The 19254-nt window shown below is 41.9% G+C and overlaps 1 protein-coding gene across 1 annotated transcript; it reads right to left on the bottom strand.

Annotated features, from left to right (window-relative positions):
• Nucleotides 1-12: 12 nt before the first annotated feature.
• On the bottom strand, nt 13-11854 carry LOC117807181. The gene is made up of 8 exons (XM_034676283.1): nt 11688-11854; nt 8586-8695; nt 8305-8389; nt 8027-8222; nt 4867-5990; nt 3865-4655; nt 3075-3278; nt 13-2198 (listed from the first exon to the last, which is right to left on the bottom strand). The coding sequence occupies exons 1-8, from the start codon at nt 11828-11830 to the stop codon at nt 1954-1956; spliced, it is 2898 nt and encodes a 965-aa protein (XP_034532174.1). The 5' UTR covers nt 11831-11854; the 3' UTR covers nt 13-1953.
• Nucleotides 11855-19254: the final 7400 nt, after the last annotated feature.

The raw sequence follows: 19254 nt of genomic DNA, 5'->3' as shown, positions 1-19254 counted from the left end.
GAAAGACACATCAAAATGTCATACACTTTAATAAGTACAGGTAGTATTTACAGTATATACACAATAACACAATACTAACTGTCATCACTACTGTATACTTTTCATAGATTAGGAACTATTTACATTGTGAATAAGACCATATGTAATAAATTTTTTTAAAATTCTGATACACAATAGATTCAAGTAGACGTGCCTTGATACATAATAGTCTGACGATGATCATGGTATGAGGGGTATGAAAAAACGGATTCACAGGTGCATCATGGTCCAAGACTTTTAGGGATACTTCTCAATACACTCATCAGTTGGGAAGGGCACAATGCCAGACTAAATCAAACACAAACTATACAAGTTCATACATGTCTCAATCGTGTAGACTTGAAGTCTACCTGCGAGTTTGAGAGATCACAACTGTTTTTTTTTCTTCCGTCAAAGCTTTACACATTCATGTTTGGTCATTAGCTTTCAGGGGGAGCACGCGCAATGGAAACCAAGGACAATTTGCTGTAGTGTGTCCCGGTGGTTTGATGCGTGTACTGCAACCCCCTACATCTGTTTCACTCCAGCAACTTTTTTTAAAGGTGACATATTATGCTCTTTTCATCAAAATATATTGGTCTAAGAGGTCCCCTAAACATGTCTTTGAAGTTTATGCTAAAAAAAAACACTTTGAAATCAGATTTTGGTCTGCCTGTAAACCCCTCTCTTTCAGCCCTGCCTTTAAATAAGAATGTGCTCTCTGACCACGCCCCCTCCGGAAGTGGATGTGGCCTTGGCTCTCCAGCACGTTGATCTAATGTTTACATGTTGGCTGAATATACACGGCTTGTTGTTTTAGTTGTCAGTATGTCGACGTGTGTCTTGGTGCACAGCTATGAACCTGTAGCTATGTGGCTATGCTAACTGGCGCTAGCACTTTTCCATGAAAAATAAAAATCATCCACTAGATCTTCAAATCTGCAGACGTGGGGAGTAAAACTGACCTTTGTGTTTATTAAGACAGCCTACAACTAGCATGCCTCCCTCCTAAGCTCCTTGTTGGCACACGTGTGCAGGTAATGAATAACGGGGAAGGAGTTGAGTTGTATTTTATACAGTCTATGGGCTGAACAAGCTCCGAGCTCTGACTTCCGGATGGCGTTGTGACGTATGAAAAACACCGAAAACTGAAACGGCTCGTTTCAGCACACATTTACAGAAAGGTGGAGAAATCAGAACAGGGGCAGAATGTTTTTTTTTTTCATTTTCGGGGGGTTTGTAGACATGCCAGGGACACATAAATCAGGTAGAGAACCGTTAAAAAGTCGATTTTGCATATGTCACCTTTAAAATCAAAATTGTTCTCCAGCCAACTTTCTGATAAGATGACATAAAAAAGATGCTCTGATACCTTTTTTTTCTTTCTGATATTAAGTGCCTCTCAGATACCTGTGTGGTTTAAAACACCCATACTGTTGGGGAAAAATCCATTTACATTAGGATAGCTTGGACTAGCACTTTATACTACGTTTGCACAAGACTGTCCTGATAACTTGACTGTAAAAAACTGACTTTTTAAAGGGTAATAAATTATGGTATCACATCTGTGCTATGACGAGTGTACTTGACGTCATCCGATAACGCATTTCTGGCTGTGTCGGAGGCCATAACCATCACTGGTATTGTATCAACAACTCCAATATAAAGTAATCTAAAAAAAAAGCATTCACTGTGTATGAACTCATATTCACACTTAAATACATGTTGTCCAACCCCTTAAAGATACATCCGTAAACAGACACTGGGCATCAACACTGAGAATGAATGATCTTTAACTGGAGCAACTTCTTAGCTTATTTTTAAGGGACAAGAGGAGCTCCACTCCACCGTGACAAAGACCTTTTCTCTTCCTTATGATTGCTGGTGGTCTATACATTATGGTTTGTGTCCGGTGCTACGTCTTCTTTTTATGCCCTAGCAGTTCCCGGCAGCACTCTCCCTCCGCCCCTGCTTCTTCAGCAGCTGGATGCGGTTGTGGACGTAAAACTTGATCGCCCTCCAGTCTCGCTGGTTGCTCACCAGCATGGGGCAGAGTTCAAGGCAGCGCTCGCAGTCCGCCTTCGCGGGAACCCGCAGCTCCATGAGGTTCCTCTTTAGGTGAGTCTCCACTGCTACACGCTCAGCCTCTGACCAGGGGCGCTTCAGCACACCACGCTTTCCTGTCACAAAGGGTGAAAGAATACATATAGAAGCATTAGGCTCCAATTTATAAGTTTGATACTATATCTTAAGAGGTCGAACACATTACTAGTGATGTTAGAGACGTGTCGAAGCTTCGAAGCGTATGTTGAGTAATGGAGGGGGCGTTTCCGCAAAGCGCTAAGGAGGCTTGCTTCATTGAGGGGAGGAGTCGAAAATGATGACGTCCGAAGCCTCGCTGCACGGCTGTACCACGTGACTGCTTTGGGAAGTGGTTCAGATTTTGCCACCAGGTTTGACAGCAATATAACCCCTCAGGCTCCATTCAAAATGTGGGTTTTTGATGGAGAGTCAGTTCAGAGTTTGGATAGAGTTTTGATAGTTTGGATACTAGAGTTTGGATACTAGAGTTTGGATAGTTTGGATACTAGAGTTTGGATACTAGAGTTTGGATACTAGAGTTTGGATAGTTTGGAGATAGTTTGGAGAGTTGAGAGAGAGAGAAAGAGATAGTTTAGAGATTGAGGAGAGTGAGGAGAGGAGGACAGGTAAGATGGGGCCAGCTAGAAACAAGAGCATGTCCCCTGTCTGGGAACATTTTGATTTGATAACTCCTAATAAGGTAAGCTAAATCTAACATTATTTCAGACGCATTAGGTTTGCATATCAAGAACTGTGTTTTTCACTGTTTCTTATTTTATTCAAAGGTGAGATGTTTATTGTGTTCCAAGGGGTTTTAAGTGATTATCAATCACTGTGCTTATTTTACATTTATTGTCCACTTGAGGGCGAAGTAGAGCAAATGGAGCACCATGAAGTTTCGGCCCATGAGTGAAACCATTAGATGGAAAGCCTCTATGCTTCACAAAGCTTCAAGCTCCATCACTACACATTACCTGATTTTGGTGGAATACATCTCCTCTTATGAGCGTTGGCGATCACTGGGCTGACCGGGGGAGGAACAGGTGCCCTCTTCTTCCTCGGCGGTCGTCCTGGTCCTTTCTTCTTCACAGTTACTTCAGCTTTCTCTTTGATTCCCTCCTTCTCCTCCTCTGCCTCGGATTCTTCTGAGAAGGATTCTGCTGAGTTTCCGGACATAACTTAACGATAGGAAGAAAAAAAAAAAAAAGAGAGTAGTTCACAAAACTTAACTTTTAGCGCTCCCCTGCGTGTGCTAAATGTAACTATGGCTGGAAGCGGGTAAGCTTAGCTTGATACTCAAAATGGAAACAGATAGTAAGCACTGTATGTCTTGTTCATCAAAGTTGGGTGATATGCCAGACTTTGTCTTGGGTGGGCACCATTGGTACCCTGGTGAGCATTATAATAACCATTTTTCCAACACTAGTGGCGTCAAGTGATTCATAAAATCAATCTAATTAACTTCAGGCTTTGTGATTCATTAATCAAAATTAATCACATTTATTTTAAGTGTTATAAGCATTGCATTTCAGTTAGACTTTCTGCATTATCCTCAGTTTACGGTTAGACGCCAGAGTGCGATCAGTTTGTGCTTTGTAACGTGACATGTTGTCTGTGATTAGTTCCTCACTGGTTTATCCGGTGTGCACAATCACTTAAATTTGTATCTTTTCAAACAGATGCTGGGGATTCAACTTAAAAGAGGCAGAACATACTTATTGAATTGAGCCCTGCATGCCTGAAATACCTCCTGTTGTAACTCACCATCCAACTCCAGGCAGATGTGCTGCAGGCTCATCCCTCTGAAAAGCACGCCCTCTTTCTCTCCGTAAAGAACGACGCGACCCACGCGGCCCATCAGTGCTGGATCCCTTACTATAGAGGAGCAGTTCTGGGTAACATGGTACTCTCTTTCCAGAAATTCCTCCAGCCGTTTTGTCGCTCCCACCTGGCCCTCGCCCTCCTCTAATAGAAGCAGCTGAGTGAGTATGGCTACCTGCCGTCGCACACGTGTTCCCGTCAGTAGTCCTGGGTTCTTGGCACCGCTGCTACGCGACAGGTTTCTCAGAAGGTCCGTTCCTCGAAGCGGTGTGGCAGGAGAGTGGTAGGGCCGGGAAAAGACGTAAGGGCTCTCTGGATCCACGCCCACATTAGGACTGGTTTGAAGAAGGAGGTCGAGGCAGGACTCACAGTGTGGCGGGAGAATTAGCGGCTGGATGCGACCGCGTTTGCCCAAAACTGCGGCCCGCGGGAGGTGGCCAAGGACCTGGCGCTCGAAGGGGGAGAGGACGGCTTCCGTGCCAGAAGGGGAGGTGTTGTTGGGGGCGGGCTGAGGGACGATGCGGTTGCGGTAGTCCTGGATGGTCAGCTTGGCTACTTCACATTCTCGGTGGCGGTTGTAGAGGATGAGGAGGGAGAGGCTGGAATGGCAGAGCAGGCGCCAGGCCTCAGCGGAGTGAGGGGTGCGGGTTAGAGACAGGAAAGAGGAGTGCTGCTGGCGGCGGAGGTAGAGGACCAAACAGGAAAGGGAGGAGAGCAGGGGTGACATGTGATGCCTGTGGAAACAAAAGAGGAAGGGGTAAATGACTTAAGAATAGAGGTTAAAATCACAAAGAGCCACAAAAAAAAAAGAACCAGAAGTTTTGTCGTGTGTCCTTTAAATTTACACAAAAATATCTGAACCCTCTTATAACGATTACCTGACTCTTCATGTGAAAAAATGTTTGTATCTTTTACAAAAGATCAAAAAAGAACTGTGAACCACACCTTACAATCTCTCCATTTTTCTCTTCTGCTGCATCTTCTTCACCCTCTCCACTCAGCTCCAGATCTTCCTCTGGATCTACATCCGGCTCTGGAGTAGGAGGTGGAGCCAGCTCCTCTTGACTCCTTGTGCTCTCCACCTCCACCTTTTGCTGCTGCTGCTGCTGCTCCTCCTGCTTCTCCTTCTTCATCCTGCGACCCCTCCTGGGTGCCGGTGTGGGAGGTGGTGAGGGGCTTTTTACCCGTGACACCATCGGGGTCGGTGCGGGGCGTTTCGCTGGTGGTGCTGTTAAGCTGGGTGCCTTCTTGGAGGCTGCTTGCTGGGTTGAAGATGGCGGCGAAAGCGAGAGGGAGAAAGAGACGCCACCACCGCCACTGCCACCGCCACCGCCACCGCCACCACCTGTGGTTGAACGCGTGGCCGGTGATTCCCTCTCTCGGGAGAAGAGCGAGGGAGGAGTGGGGTTGGAGGCAGAGGTCTGTGGGACTGCAAAGGAATGACTGTGAGGAGCTGAGGTGGAGGACGTCGACGATGATGGGTGGGGGTGTGTGGTGTTTCCATTTTGGGAGCTGTGCAGGTGTGCAAGCTCCATGGCTGTTCGCACCTCAGGCTGGTTGGCGTGGTGCTTCTCCAAGTGGCGTGCTAGTGAGCGGTAATGGCGTCCACAGTATGGGCAGTGCTGCCGTCGGCTCACTGTAGCGCCGCTGGAGCTACCAATGTTTATGTTGATGTTGTTGTTGATATTAGTCGTAGGGGGTGCCAGGCTGCTGACGGGGGGCTGGGACTGGGATCTGGCCGGGGGCGCGGCAGGTGCCGGCCGGGAGAAGGAAGAGCAGGGACGCCCAGGCCCTCTGGAGGAAGTTGGCGTGCTCTTCTTCTTTGGGCTGACCACCGCGGGCAACTTGCGCTTCTTGCGACGACGAAGCATACGACCCCTTATCTCCTCCATCTCTTCCTCTTCGTCATCATCGTCATCATCATCATCTTCCTCCTCTTCGTCCTCCTCTCGGTCGGAGTCGCTGGGCTCAGAGTGGGTGAGAGGGGAGGATGAGGGTGACAATGACCATGAAGGGGTGAGGTAATCAGACACAGAGAGGGACAGCGGGTGGGGGCCAGCCTCTTCTTCCTGGTTGGACAAATTCAAACAAATCTTGTTAGCTTAAACGATTATGTGTGTGCTATATAGTTTAGATTTCTACATTTGTTTTGAAGTCCTATGTAAGATGGAACATTTCAAAACATTCACAAACATACTGCACCATGTTACAAATTACTATGCAAGTTGCATTTTTGTGAATATTTTAAAAGCTATGTCAACACAATTTCGCCTCGTGAACTGGCCGGCCTGCTCACCTGATCTCAACCCGACTGAGAACTTGTGGTCAATAATAAAGGAGATAATTTACAGTAATGGCAAGAAATACAGCTCAAAAGAGCATCTTTGGAAAGCCATACAAGGTACAGCTCAAAGTGTTAGCAGAGAAGTCATCATAAACTAAACCTGTTTACCAGTGACCTCTGACCCTCACTGAAAGACAAGGAGGTTATATTGGACATTTGAGAAACACTTTAGATTTGAAATGTTTCAAACAGTTTTATTTTGTATACAAATGTAAAGAAAACTGTTGTTTTTGTTGAAGTTTGAAAACAGTTGCAGTAAATAGCAATATTTTCAATCAATAAACGTTATATGCTCTTATCACCAACTTGCATAATAATTTGGCACACTCATTTCTGCATTTATCTTAAAATACAGCCGAAAAGCATCATTTTAACTAGGGATGCACCAAAATGAAAATTCTTGGTCAAAACCGAAAACCGAAAATGAGGAGACCAAGGCCGAAAAACTGAAACACCGAAATAAACTATTATGCCAATTATTATTAGGGAGACCAGGGACAGTTGTAACATTTCACTCCTTGGATTTGAGATTAAGCCATGCTTTCTCTGTTTGTGTTGCACAGGCATTTTCTAAGCTCTTTATCTTCAAATGTTACTTTGAAAAATCATCTTTTGTAAGTCCTTAAAGAATTAAGCTTAGAAGATTTATGCCAATTTGTCATGTTTTTTTTTTAAAGTAAAAGGGAATATAACAACTGTTTAATACTTTAATGAAAGTAGGTTGTGAAGACAGAAAGGGTAAATGTTATTTATTTGTAAATGCACTGGCCACCCCTGCCTATGTGAGAGCCTCAGTTGGGCCACCCTGTTCAAAAAGCTCTGGACACGCCCCTGCCCCTCGGCCGCTCTGTTCTCCGCATCCATAGCGGCCTGGATCATTTCTCGTACGCGCTGCTTTATTCCCACATCCAAGTAATGATCTTTATAACGTGGATCAAGTACAGTCCCGATGAAGTGCAGAGGATCCGAATAGATCTCAGTGAAACCTGTGCTGACAGACTCTAAGAGTGTCCTTTTCATTGTTTTCACTCTGTGGTCCGTCTCAACCTCTTTGCTTAGAAGACGCTTTAGTGCTGCAATTAAAGGAGTAACGTCTGCTACAGATGCATCAGAGGAGCAGATCTCTTTAGTTAGCTGCTCAAAGGGGGCAAGAAGAGAGGGAATGTTTTCTATTAAGACCCACTGGTGTGAAGTTGATGTAGCGGGGAACTAGTGCAGGACTCACTTTTGCACAAAGCAATCCAGACACGGTTTTTGCCTGCGTCATCACAACATTCTGTTTCGGCCATGTTGTTTAGGTGAAAAAAGTGTTTCGGTGGCCCAATTTTCAGTGCATCCCTAATTTTAACCACACAGTTGAAGAAATATATTCACTATCTGACTTCCTTCCAAATTTGAAAACGACTGTTGACATAGTTTTTAAAATATTCACAAAAATGCAACTTGCATAACAATTTGGAACACGGTGTAAAGGTGTCCTCATGTCTTAACTCTTCCAGAGACTTTTTCTCTCTCTCTCTCTCTCTCCCTCTCTCCCTCTCTCTCTCTCTGTCTGATTTTCATCATTGCTCAAAATTATCAGATGTCCCGACAATTAAGATTTCGCCTGAATGTGAGTTTGAATGGCTGCAGGAAGTTATGAATGTGGACTGAATTCAGAAACGTCTCGCATGGTGCAATATTAAAATGTAGCGACAATAAGAAAAACACTGACCCCTTGTACTCCTTTTAACTGAAGATACTACCAAGCAGATAGCTCACCATTGCATTCTCTCCCCAGTCCGTGAGGCTGTAGTCCACTGTAATCTCCTCCCCTTTTGCGATGTCTCGAATTGCTATGACAACCAGCCGCACCTGGGTCCCGCAGTGGACTTCTCGAATCCGACAGTTCGGCGGCGGATGGAAGAGCACGGGTCCCCTCACTCCGCTCGCTCCCTCCTCCCCCAACTCTGGCACGCTGAAAAACATTTGATTTGTTTTAAAATGGATCTCCAACTCGATGCAAAACGCACAGAAGTTGCAGCGAGGGTCTTCCTCACCAGAGTTGAGTGGGATCCGGCAGGTAGTAGGGACTGCCAGGTGGAGGGAGGCGATCTTCAGCACCCTCTGGATACTGGCTATCACCTGGAGAAGAGAGGTGAGTTAAAATGAAGCACATCTTCACTGTTTCATTACCAATCACAGGGCCCCCCTCTTGCTACAACACACTGCTAATTTCACCATGATGCACTTGTTTTCCTTTAGCAGATATATCAGAGTGGATAATAACACAAACAGCAGGTGGCGAAAAAGGTGTGTGTGTTTGTGTTTCTATATATACCGGGACTGTAGCTGTGTTCTGACATGCTCTCCTCCTCCTCATCTTCTGTTACATACGCTCGGTCACACACCTTCACAGGTGTTCCTTTCCTCTTCCTCCCACACACCCGGCTGTAAAAGATGAGACATTAAGACAAGGCAGTGCTCAAGAATCTCTACGTGCAAATATTTCACCGGAGGACAGAAGGAATAAGTAGAGCATGTTCTACATTTGGCGAAGCCTCCCTTGAACCTGTTCACGTGACATTTCTTTAAGGTGAGTGACTCATCCACTATACCATTAAGCATTCAATGAGCTTACACAATGTGGCAGTGATGTGATATTATGGTATTTGTTGGCCAGCATTCAAAAAATGTATAATTGCCCTTTACAAATAACACGTTTGAGCCTCTATGTGTTTATTAGAGCCTGGCCAATATTTGAGCATTAATAATACTGATTAGAGATGGAGAAATTGATGACCTTTGGGGCTCAAATGAACTCTGAGCTTTGCTAAAAATGACACACTCACACCAGCCAAGGATTGCTTGTGTTTAAATATCTTCAGTCCACAGATGTGCCATCACCAAATATGTGAAATGATGGAAGCTAAACCTCGTCTTGGAACGATTTTAAACATAGCAAAAACTGATTCACTGTCAGCCGTCTGCTCGTGAACGAACATATTTATGCTGATATCTTTCTGTTCTTTTCTGGTCGGATTCCCTCTGCATCAAAACATGCTCCATAAATGTATTTTCGTGGTAGTAGCAGCATAACAATGTGTCATCTATTCAATGAACCTGGTGACAGTCAACTGTTTGTTTTTCCATGACATATTTTATTATTATATTCATCTACTACATTTGCACTCTAGCTTAGGCTAATTTACTTATGTCATGTCTTTAAAATTACTTCTTTACCTTTCTTTGTAGTAATTTTATTTTTATTTAAAAATTTGGGATTTGTGTTTAGGTTTATATATTTATTGTCTTTACTGTATTGTTGTGTCCTTACTATCTTGCTCTGTCCTTAATATCCTTACTATCTTGCTCTGTCTTTACTGTCCTTAATATCTTGTTGTGTCCTTGCTGTCTTGCTCTGTCCTTAATATCCTTACCATCTTGTTCTGTCTTTACTGTCCTTACTGTCTTGTTGTGTCCTTACTGTCTTGCTCTGTCCTTAATATCCTTACCATCTTGTTCTGTCTTTACTGTCCTTACTGTCTTGTTGTGTCCTTACTATCTTGTTGTGTCCTAACTGTCTTGTTGTGTCCTTACCGTCCTTACTATCTTGTTGTGTCTTTACTGTCCTTACTGTCTTGCTCTGTCCTTACTGTCTTTTTGTGTCCTTACTGTCCTTACTATCTTGTTGTGTCTTTACTGTCCTTACTATCTTGTTGTGTCTTTACTGTACTTACCATCTTGTTGTGTCTTTACTGTCCTTACTATCTTGTTGTGTCCTTACTGTCTTGTTCTGTCCTTACTGTCTTGTTGTGTCCTTAATGTCTTATGTCCTTACTGTCTTGTTGTGTCCTTACTATCTAGTTGTGTCTTTACTGTCCTTACTGTCTTGTTTTGTCCTTACTGTCTTGTTCTGTCCTTACTGTCTTGTTGTGTCCTTACTGTCTTGTCCTTACTGTCTTGTTGTGTCCTTACTATCTTGTTGTGTCCTTCCTGTCTTGTTGTGTCCTTACTGTCCTTACTATCTTGTTGTGTCCTTACTGTCTTGCTCTGTCCTTACAGTCTTGTTGTGTCCTTACTATCTTGTTGTGTCCTTCCTGTCTTGTTGTGTCCTTACTGTCCTTACTATCTTGTTGTGTCCTTACTGTCTTGCTCTGTCCTTACAGTCTTGTTGTGTCCTTACTATCTAGTTGTGTCTTTACTGTCCTTACTATCTTGTTTTGTCCTTACTGTCTTGTTCTGTCCTTACTGTCTTGTTGTGTCCTTAATGTCTTATGTCCTTACTGTCTTGTTGTGTCCTTACTGTCTTGTTATGTCCTTACTGTCTTGTTGTGTCCTTACTATCTTGTTGTGTCCTTCCTGTCTTGTTGTGTCCTTACTCTCCTTACTATCTTGTTGTGTCTTTACTGTCCTTACTGTTTTGTTGCGTCCTTACTATCTTGTTGTGTTCTTACGGTCTTGTTGTGTCCTTACTATCCTTACCATATTGGTGTGACCTTACTATCTTGTTGTGTCTTTACTGCCCATACTGTATTGTTGTATCCTTACTATCTTGTTGTGTCCTTACTGACCTTACTATCTTGTTGTGTCTTTACTGTCCATACTGTCTTGTTGTGTCCTAACTATCCATACTATCTTCTGTATCTTTACTGTCCTTACTATCTTGTTGTGTCCTTACTGTCTTGTTGTGTCCTTACTATCTTGCTGTATCCTTACTGTCCTTACTTTGTTGTTGTGTCTTTACTGTCCTTGCTGTCTTGTTGAGTCCTTGCTGTCTTGTTGTCAAGAACCAGTGTTCCATTCACCACATCAAAGTCCTTGTGTGTGCGAGCTCACTTGGCAATAAAGATCTCTTGAATCTTGAATTTTTAGGGATGCACTTAGTCAATTGTCAGCAACTTTTGTTTACTCAAAGCCAAAACAAGCCACGAGTCATGATCCGCACCAACCAGATCTAAAAGCATATTAGTACAATAGTAGTTACGTTTACAAAAATCCAGTATGAGTGAAAATGTGTCCTGATTGTGATTAATGAAGGGGGCAGAAGATGAGCCTGCTGGTTCCATGGCTGCTGGTTCCTGCTGGGTCTGTGTGCTAACATGAATGCTAACTAGCCTGTTAGCTCCCAGCAGCTAACGTTGAGACTTCAAAATGTAAAGAATGATGATAGTGTGCGACCTAAGGTGGGTTGAGGAGGACGTGGTCTGACATGACATACAAACTGCAGTCAAAAGCCACACATAAGTCACGTTTTCTTCTTCGTTTTCTGTAATATAACGCTGGATTCACACACGCGAATAAAGGCTCCTAACGTTAACTAAACACACGCGCACGCTCCTCTGCGCGTGCGTCTCGAGCTCTTGCCTTTTGCTCACAAATGCCCCGCAGGAAACAAAACCCCGCGCGGCGACAAAACCAGCGGCTTGTTGTGCTCACTCACCCCCGTGGCGGCGGCGGTTTGCTCCCATCCCCGTCGCTGTCGAGGGTCGGTGGTTCCCGGTAGTCAAAAGGCGACCGTACAGTCTCCGCCATTAGGACTCCCTTCCCTACCTCTCGCGCTCCGGTAGATTGCACAACGCGCATGTGCACAACATCCTTTGGGGTTCCAATGGTAAAATGGGGTGCACTCACCTCTGAGGAGGGATAGACCTGCGACCTCAGCATATGTATGTCGTGGATGCAGTCATTGAAATACAGTACGCCTGTTGTAGCTTCTCAGTAGGGCGCGTGATCTTTCATGCATTCACGTGGAAGTGGAACCTAATTTCAGATTTTAATTTTAGTTCTTTTCCCAGCCAATGAGGCCACAACGCTACCAGCTCGGGAGAAGCTCTCATCTCCTCCACTAATTAAGAACCCATCTAAATCTTACACAACTAAAACTAGTATCTGTACTGTGTACCTTGTAACAGGCAGAGCCGGCCCTAACCGACTTGGTGCCCTAGGCAAGATTTTAACTGGTGCCCCTTATATTGTAACCAATTCCAACAATCACATCACATATGAAAGATAGCTGACATCCAGCTTTATGTTTTACACGTTTGCTTTGTTTTCAAATAAAATAACCTCTAAAAGAACATTAATGAAATGGTAATAACACTGATATTTAGCAGGAAAATAACTATACAATTTCAAAATGCATAATGTAGTAGCAGTAGAATTTATTCAGTCATTATATAACACAATAATTTTCACAGTGCAGACACTTTGAATAAAGCAACAGTAATGTATTAAGTGATGACTGAAAAGACAGAAGCAAAATGTTTATTTAAGCCTCGCCTACATTTTCTATCTAATTAGGCTAACAGCTTCCAAAGTGTAAAGAAAACAACAACAAAACAAACACTTATAGACTTCAAAAACTGATTTACATGCCATTATTTTCAAAACCAAAAGTGAAACACAAGCTTTTGAATGTTTACTGGCATCATTCCGTAATTTAATCCAAAATTAAATTAGTTAAAACAATATACCTTGTAACAGGTACATTGTACGTCACGTGTATGTAACATAAGAGAGTCAATACATCAATTAGTACTATGGCTATGTGGGTGCTATCATGGCTGGTCTTAAATGAATTGCACCATCTCACATCAGTGTGTGCTGTTAACACAATGACAGTGGTGTTGATGAGAATTTGCACCCCATGAATATACATATTTGTCATTCAATTTTAATGACAGGTTACTTCTAACTGACCTGTATATTCCTGAACAGTTGCTCAGTTCAAATGAATAAAATATTTAGAGGTTTTCTCGAATAAGAAACAGTACTCTCCATTTATGTGTATGTTTTTAATGTTTTCAGAACAGACTTGGTAGAAATTGAACACAACAATAAGGTGCCATTTTGGACAGCCATGTTTTTACAGCAACTCAGAACAACTAGCAACATACATGTTTTTGTATTTAGTGAGTCGCCGTATGGAATGCACTGTTGGAAGAAGAAGAAGAAGAGCAAGAAGAAGAAGAAGAAGAAGAAGAAGAAGAAGAAGAAGAAGAAGAAGAAGAAGAAGAAGAAGAAGAAGAAGAAGAAGAAGAAGAAGAAGAAGAGCAGTTGTGCGCAAAATTAATGAATAGATTTTTTCATGTTAAAAACCGGACAAATGGAGGCTCATACTTCTCATGCATCACAAGGGCTTTCAGCCTTGAAGGCCACCCTTGCATCACAGACCGGAGGGGTTAGCAAGGGAGCGCTTCAGGCTAAAATATGACAACTAAACCTTCCCATTTCTACACACTGTACTTTTAAAGGGATACTTAAAGCTACTGTGAGGATTTTTTTTAACTGGTTAAGAAACAGCCTGAAATTAAATACCTAGGTATGACCTCAAAGAGAAAACATCATGTGCATAAAGTTTGATTAATTCTAGTTATTTTTAGTATCTGAAACCATCGGCATGGTATAGGTGTGTGTCGATGTAGTTAATATCAATTAGCCAAAACAGCTTTTCTGCTACATTTACATTCTTTAAAGTGTTAAGTCAGCAGGATATGGTTTTTTGGTGAAAAATATGACTTGTGAGTGTACAAGAGACAACCAGCAAAGATATGACTTTTCACTGTCTACATGGGCTGTCAAAATCAGCACAATCTGATAGTTCCTAACAGTAGCTTTAAGGCTACTAAAGCATTGATGTAATTGGAAATAACTGGAAGTCTATCTTCTCTATTTTCATGTACGTGTCAAATTATATAGACTTATGTATGTTTTCAGCGTAATTCGAATTCAAGTGTAAAGCAACAGCAAAATAAAGCTAATCATTTTTCATCAACAACAAAAAACAAGGGTTGAGACTGGTTTTAATCTTAAATGCACATCCAGTTATTTATCAGAGACAAAATAAAACCATGGCATTAAGAAATTCACTACACCAGAAATTCTGAAAGTCACAGCTAATTTACTCTATTTCTAAGGAATATAACATTATAATGAAATTGTTTAGGTGCAGGGTGTTAGCTACTTTTGGCTAAAGACACTACAATCATTTTGTGAATTATCTAAAAGCATGGTCATCAAGTTTTTTTACTGCTTCCAAAAGAGAAAACAACAGGAAAAAAAGGTTTGAGAACCACTGGGGTTAAAGTTCATACATGTGAACAGTGTAGCAGCACATTCAAGTATAACATCAGGACAGAACTTCGTGACCAGAGCAGCAAACATGACACTTGGATCCTCAAAGACTGTGCCAAACCATAAACATACAAGCATTCAGTCTACACTTAAAAAAAAAAAAAGAAAGTGACTTGGAATTATTTGGATTATACATGTTAATAAGGGGTTACATTTATTATGAACTGTCCTATTAAAATAGCTAATGGTTATGTATTCAGCTGCACATCAATCACAGTTTATCAGTCATGTTCGTTTTGGCTACATTCTAGCAGTTAGTAGATTTTTGGAGTGTTACAAACAGCAGATATTAGTCAACAAAGGTACTTAAATAAAATAAATATACACATTCCATACAAAAAAAGACATTATCAAACAGTCTAACTCTGCAACTTCACAAAGCAAACAAACCATAATACAGTTAGAAGTCTGCACTCACTTCTTTGTCAAAGGAAAATGCAACTGTGGCATATTGGAGGTCATTTTAGCACTTGCTGTGGAAATACCAGCGTCTGGGAAAAGCTGTCTGCAGGCCTTTTGTTAAGAGGAGCTTAGTTGTGATTTTAGTTAAGCAGAACATTTCTTACCCTCTAGTGCACACAGAGTATACTCCCCACTGTTTCATATTTAATTTGGGGAACACACAAGGGATAGCTGGCTGTTAGTGTTGAGTGAGTTCATTCATAGACATTGAATTAAAACAAAGATAAATCAGATTTCATCCGTTCCTCCCCTCTCTGTGTGGAATACATGAAGGGTCTGCGCTGCATGGTCGGCCCAGTGGACAAGCTCCAGCAGCACTCGATAGGTCCACAATTTGAGCCCGAAAACTCCAGCAGCCCCATCCGTTTCCTACGGAGAAATCAAGACTTTTACGCCATCTGTCATACAGTTTAAAAACTCTACAGTTTATGTATACTAGGTTAGGAGGATAAAAAGATGAAAGAGAAAAGAAAGACGCTTGGTGTTCAGAGCCAGAAGAAAAAGAACTTTAAAGTGAAAAGTATCAAATCAAAGAAAGGGCCTTGTTGTCAATTTCTAAACACTTACAAGTGGTGCCTAAGATGAAATTGCACATAGGATAAGGGATTCCCCAAATTTGGAGCAGTATAAACTAGTTGTCTTTATTTAATAACAAACAGAAATATTGTAAAGTGTGCCCACTTTATGAACTTAAATCCAGTATAACTTTCATTTAGCTCTGTTTTTGGTCTCCATCGCCTATGACATTCATTGGCTGCTGCAGTGCCCTTCTTTTTCTCCAGCTGGTTGCTAACTTTGATCTCAGATAGGTGTGTGGTAACTTTACCACAGCTTTTCTTATAACAAATAGCTGCCTGCTATGGCAAAAGCAACACGTTATACCAACCTGAAACAATAACAATAAATCTTCAAGTTGGAAACCCGGAACAATGAATTGAAAGATGCAAAACAGCTCCTCAAACCAAACTTTAAGCTACTCATGTAATCCATTGTTCATATACAAATATTTATAAAGCTTTTACCTCAATGAAAAGGTTGTTCTGGATATCCCGGTGATCAAGTAAATGTTTTGAATCATCTTTCCTCGCATTAGTCATGTTATTCATATAATACAGGGTTTAGTCGTACCTTTATTGAAGCTTCAGCTTCCTATGTAATTATATTATTTAGAAATATTTTGTGTCTGGCAGCTTTGAAACACTCAATTTTGTGGAGACTTTTATTCCAGGCACATGTAAAAAAAAACAAAAAAACACAGTGAATTTCATAATCACCTATATGAGGGGAAACAGGGAGGATTACATTAACCAGCTACTGGAAGAAAGCCCAATGGAATAAAGGAAGGGGCTATTTATTTATAAGGCTATCTATTTTGTTTCTTTTCTTACTTTTGGGATATCAAAACATTGTTTTTCTGGTATAAGTACTGTATGGTTCTGACCATGACTTACCAGATGATCCACGTCATAAATATACTTTGTGGTTTTTTGGTCAATAGCATCACATGCACCTCACAAGGCAAGTGAGGCCGAACGATGTAGAAATAAAAGCTTATGATGTCAATACTCTCATACCTCATTACACTGGTGGTCTGGAGTGACTTCCAGGGTCATGTCTTCAGTTTCAGCCAAACCTTTGGTGGTGTGGAGTAGGTACTCCAGTCGAGACCGGACGTTTTTCCTCAAGGTCTCATAGTCGCCCTCAAGCTCGCCCCATTCCTCCACTTCCTTCAGGATGACACAGTGGAGAAGTCCCAGGCACTGCCGCAGAGCCTTATGCAGCATCTGCACCTGCTGCTGGGTGCTAACCTCCTCCGACGCGAGGGACAGGGACACGATGCGGACGCCATCTGGGGCGTGGTCTGCCAGGAAAATCTCCTTCTCTTTCTGAAACAGCAGGAAGAAGAGTTAGAAATCAGCAGAAATATAGGCCCCACAAGGTGTCGACTTTAATTTGATTTTAAATCCATTACTGTGGGCGGACAGGATACAGGAGAGCAAGACTGAACACACTGGGGAAGAAGGCCAGCTCAGTCCTGGACCCTGTGGAGGTGGTGGCTGACAGGAGAATTATGGCCAAGCTGTCGTCTTTGATGAACATTTTTTTTCTAATAATATTCTTGTTGAAATTCTTCTTTTTGTTTGCTGCTGTAACTCAATGAATTTCCCCATTTTGGGACGAATAAAGGAGTATCTTATTATCTTATCTTACAAAAAAAATACTAAGTGACTGCCATATAGATTTTATTGATCAAATAAAAGGTATTCTAAAAAGGAAGACACGACCCAGAGGAACAGCAGAGAAAAAAAAATCCAATACTCTTCATCCATTAGGCACTCTAGGGAAAATGGAGGTAGGGGAGGGAGGGGGTCTTTTAGTGTGATTACTCTGCACCACATCATCTCTTTATAGAACACAAGTGTAAAATAATGATAATGTGAAGCAGTGTAAATCAACATGTAATCCTAACAGGTTGCTAGCTGCCTCAGTAACAAAAAACATGCTGGCACTGAAGCAAGCCACAAGTAACAGGGGGGGAAAGGGGAGTGTGTGTGGAGAGAGCCGTGTAAGCAGATAACTCACGTAAAGCTGGAGCAGGCGACTACATTCGTGGTGCAGTAGCCGGGCTAGAGCCACCGCGTTCCCCGTCCCAGACACACCAGGCACCGGCGTGTCCTGCTTCTGCTCCTCCTGTTCTGCCATTTGCACTCCAGCCCTGTTTATATAGGTGTGTTAGGTTAGCAGCGAGCTGGATGGACACCGAGCAGAGAAACGATCCCCCCTACCCGCCCACCCACCAGCCCCCTTCCTCCTCCTCCTCTCCCCCACTCAATGTCGTAAATTTTGGAACAGATAAATGTTATTCACGCGGAGACTTTCTGGTTCTTTTCGCTGTTTGAACAGGAGCAGGAGATCCTCACAGAGGGTGTCAGTGGAGCGTGTTTCTGTCGGTGCTCATGTTGGCAGGAACGCAATGGCAGGGGATTTAATTGGTTCCGCTAGCCACGGGCGTTTTTACGGGGGACACACAGGAGGGCATTTTTTCTCTCTCCCAAATAAACGTCACACATGTGGCCCACCCATCCGTCCCATACATAACAAAAACTCTATTTATTGGAGGGACTTTTCATCTACTGTGAGATAATTTGGAAATGATGCATACAGATAATTTACTGCTAGACTAATGAACACTGAGGATAAAATAGACTCTGGTTTTGAAACATCTTTGGAAAATGTGCAAATTTGCTTGTTTGCTATTAACATGTTTATTGACATTTGCGAGAAAAGAAAAGGTTAAAAAAAAAAAATTAATCTTAGCAGAAAAATAAGAAATCGTTCATCTTTTTCAGTCCAGTACTTGTGGTGGTGTGCAGTGGTGGACAAAGTACACAGCTTCATTACTTAAGTCAAAGTATAGACTCCTGGTCAAATATTACTCCAATACAAGTGAAAGTTGCTCTGTCAGTTTATTACTTGAGTTAAAGTACTGAAGTACTTCCTTTTAAAAATACTTAAAGCTCCTGTGAGGAGTTTTTAAGTGGTCATGAAATGGACTGAAATTAACAGTGATGCCTCTTTATAACCTAGAAAAGCAAACAAGATTCTTAGAAAAGGAATTGATCATTTCTGTTTTGTTATTTTTAAGCCTGAAATCGCTGAGGGGGTAGGTTTCAGATGTGGTGATTGACAGTGCATCAAAGAAAAACCCTTTTTCTGCAATAAATATTCTTAATGAGTGAAATAGTTGACTGTTAGTTGAAAGCGGGAGGAGATAATATAATTTACACATGTACAGGACAAAATAAGCAAGATCACTTAGTCCACAGGGGGGCGCCAAATTCAACACAAACAGAAAGTTCCTCACAGGAGCTTTAAGTATTCAAAGTACTTTTTAAAATATCTCAAAACGTTGTATTTTCACAATACATATGGTTACGTTATGTTTATCTAGAAACCATTACTTGAAATATCTGAAAACTATACCATGGAATAAAAACAGACACTAAGTTACTCCAAGCACAGACAACTTAGTTTGAAATGTTCATCTGGAATGAAACAAATGTTACGTAGCTCAACTTGTTTCTCAGGTTGGAAACAGGGAGAACATTTCAAACAATACGTATCATTCTTCATTTCAAAAACCTCTTGTCTGCATATATATTTCTGGTTTGTGTCATGTTTGTCACAAACTGTCAAATATTAATGCAATTTATTCTTGCAGAAAAAGAAAAGAAAGAAAACATTTTTCTTCTGTGCTTGTGACTGTGTGCATGCGACCATCACCATCCCTCTTAGAACTCTGGCCCATCTTTTATTGAAAGCTAATATCATGTTCTGTAAAAGGGGGCGTGCACACCTAGGTGGACCAAAAATAAATAAAAGAAAGTAAAAGAAAGATTACACAAAGATAT

Source organism: Notolabrus celidotus, chromosome 23 (assembly GCF_009762535.1).
Source record: "Notolabrus celidotus isolate fNotCel1 chromosome 23, fNotCel1.pri, whole genome shotgun sequence".
In the NCBI taxonomy this organism is placed as follows: domain Eukaryota; kingdom Metazoa; phylum Chordata; class Actinopteri; order Labriformes; family Labridae; genus Notolabrus; species Notolabrus celidotus.
The sequence above is the reverse complement of the archived record's forward strand: the minus strand, read 5'-3'. Positions and strand labels throughout refer to the sequence as shown.

Bases quoted from the DNA above. Each gene is read 5' to 3' on its own strand.
- LOC117807181 (XM_034676283.1), bottom strand. From the start codon at position 11,830: ATGCGCGTTGTGCAATCTACCGGAGCGCGAGAGGTAGGGAAGGGAGTC. The intron at 5,991-8,026 runs GTGAGCTATCTG...TTGTCCAACCAG, and splicing joins ACTGGGGAGAGAATGCAATG to GAAGAAGAGGCTGGCCCCCA. The intron at 2,199-3,074 runs GTAATGTGTAGT...CCTTTGTGACAG, and splicing joins ATGTATTCCACCAAAATCAG to GAAAGCGTGGTGTGCTGAAG.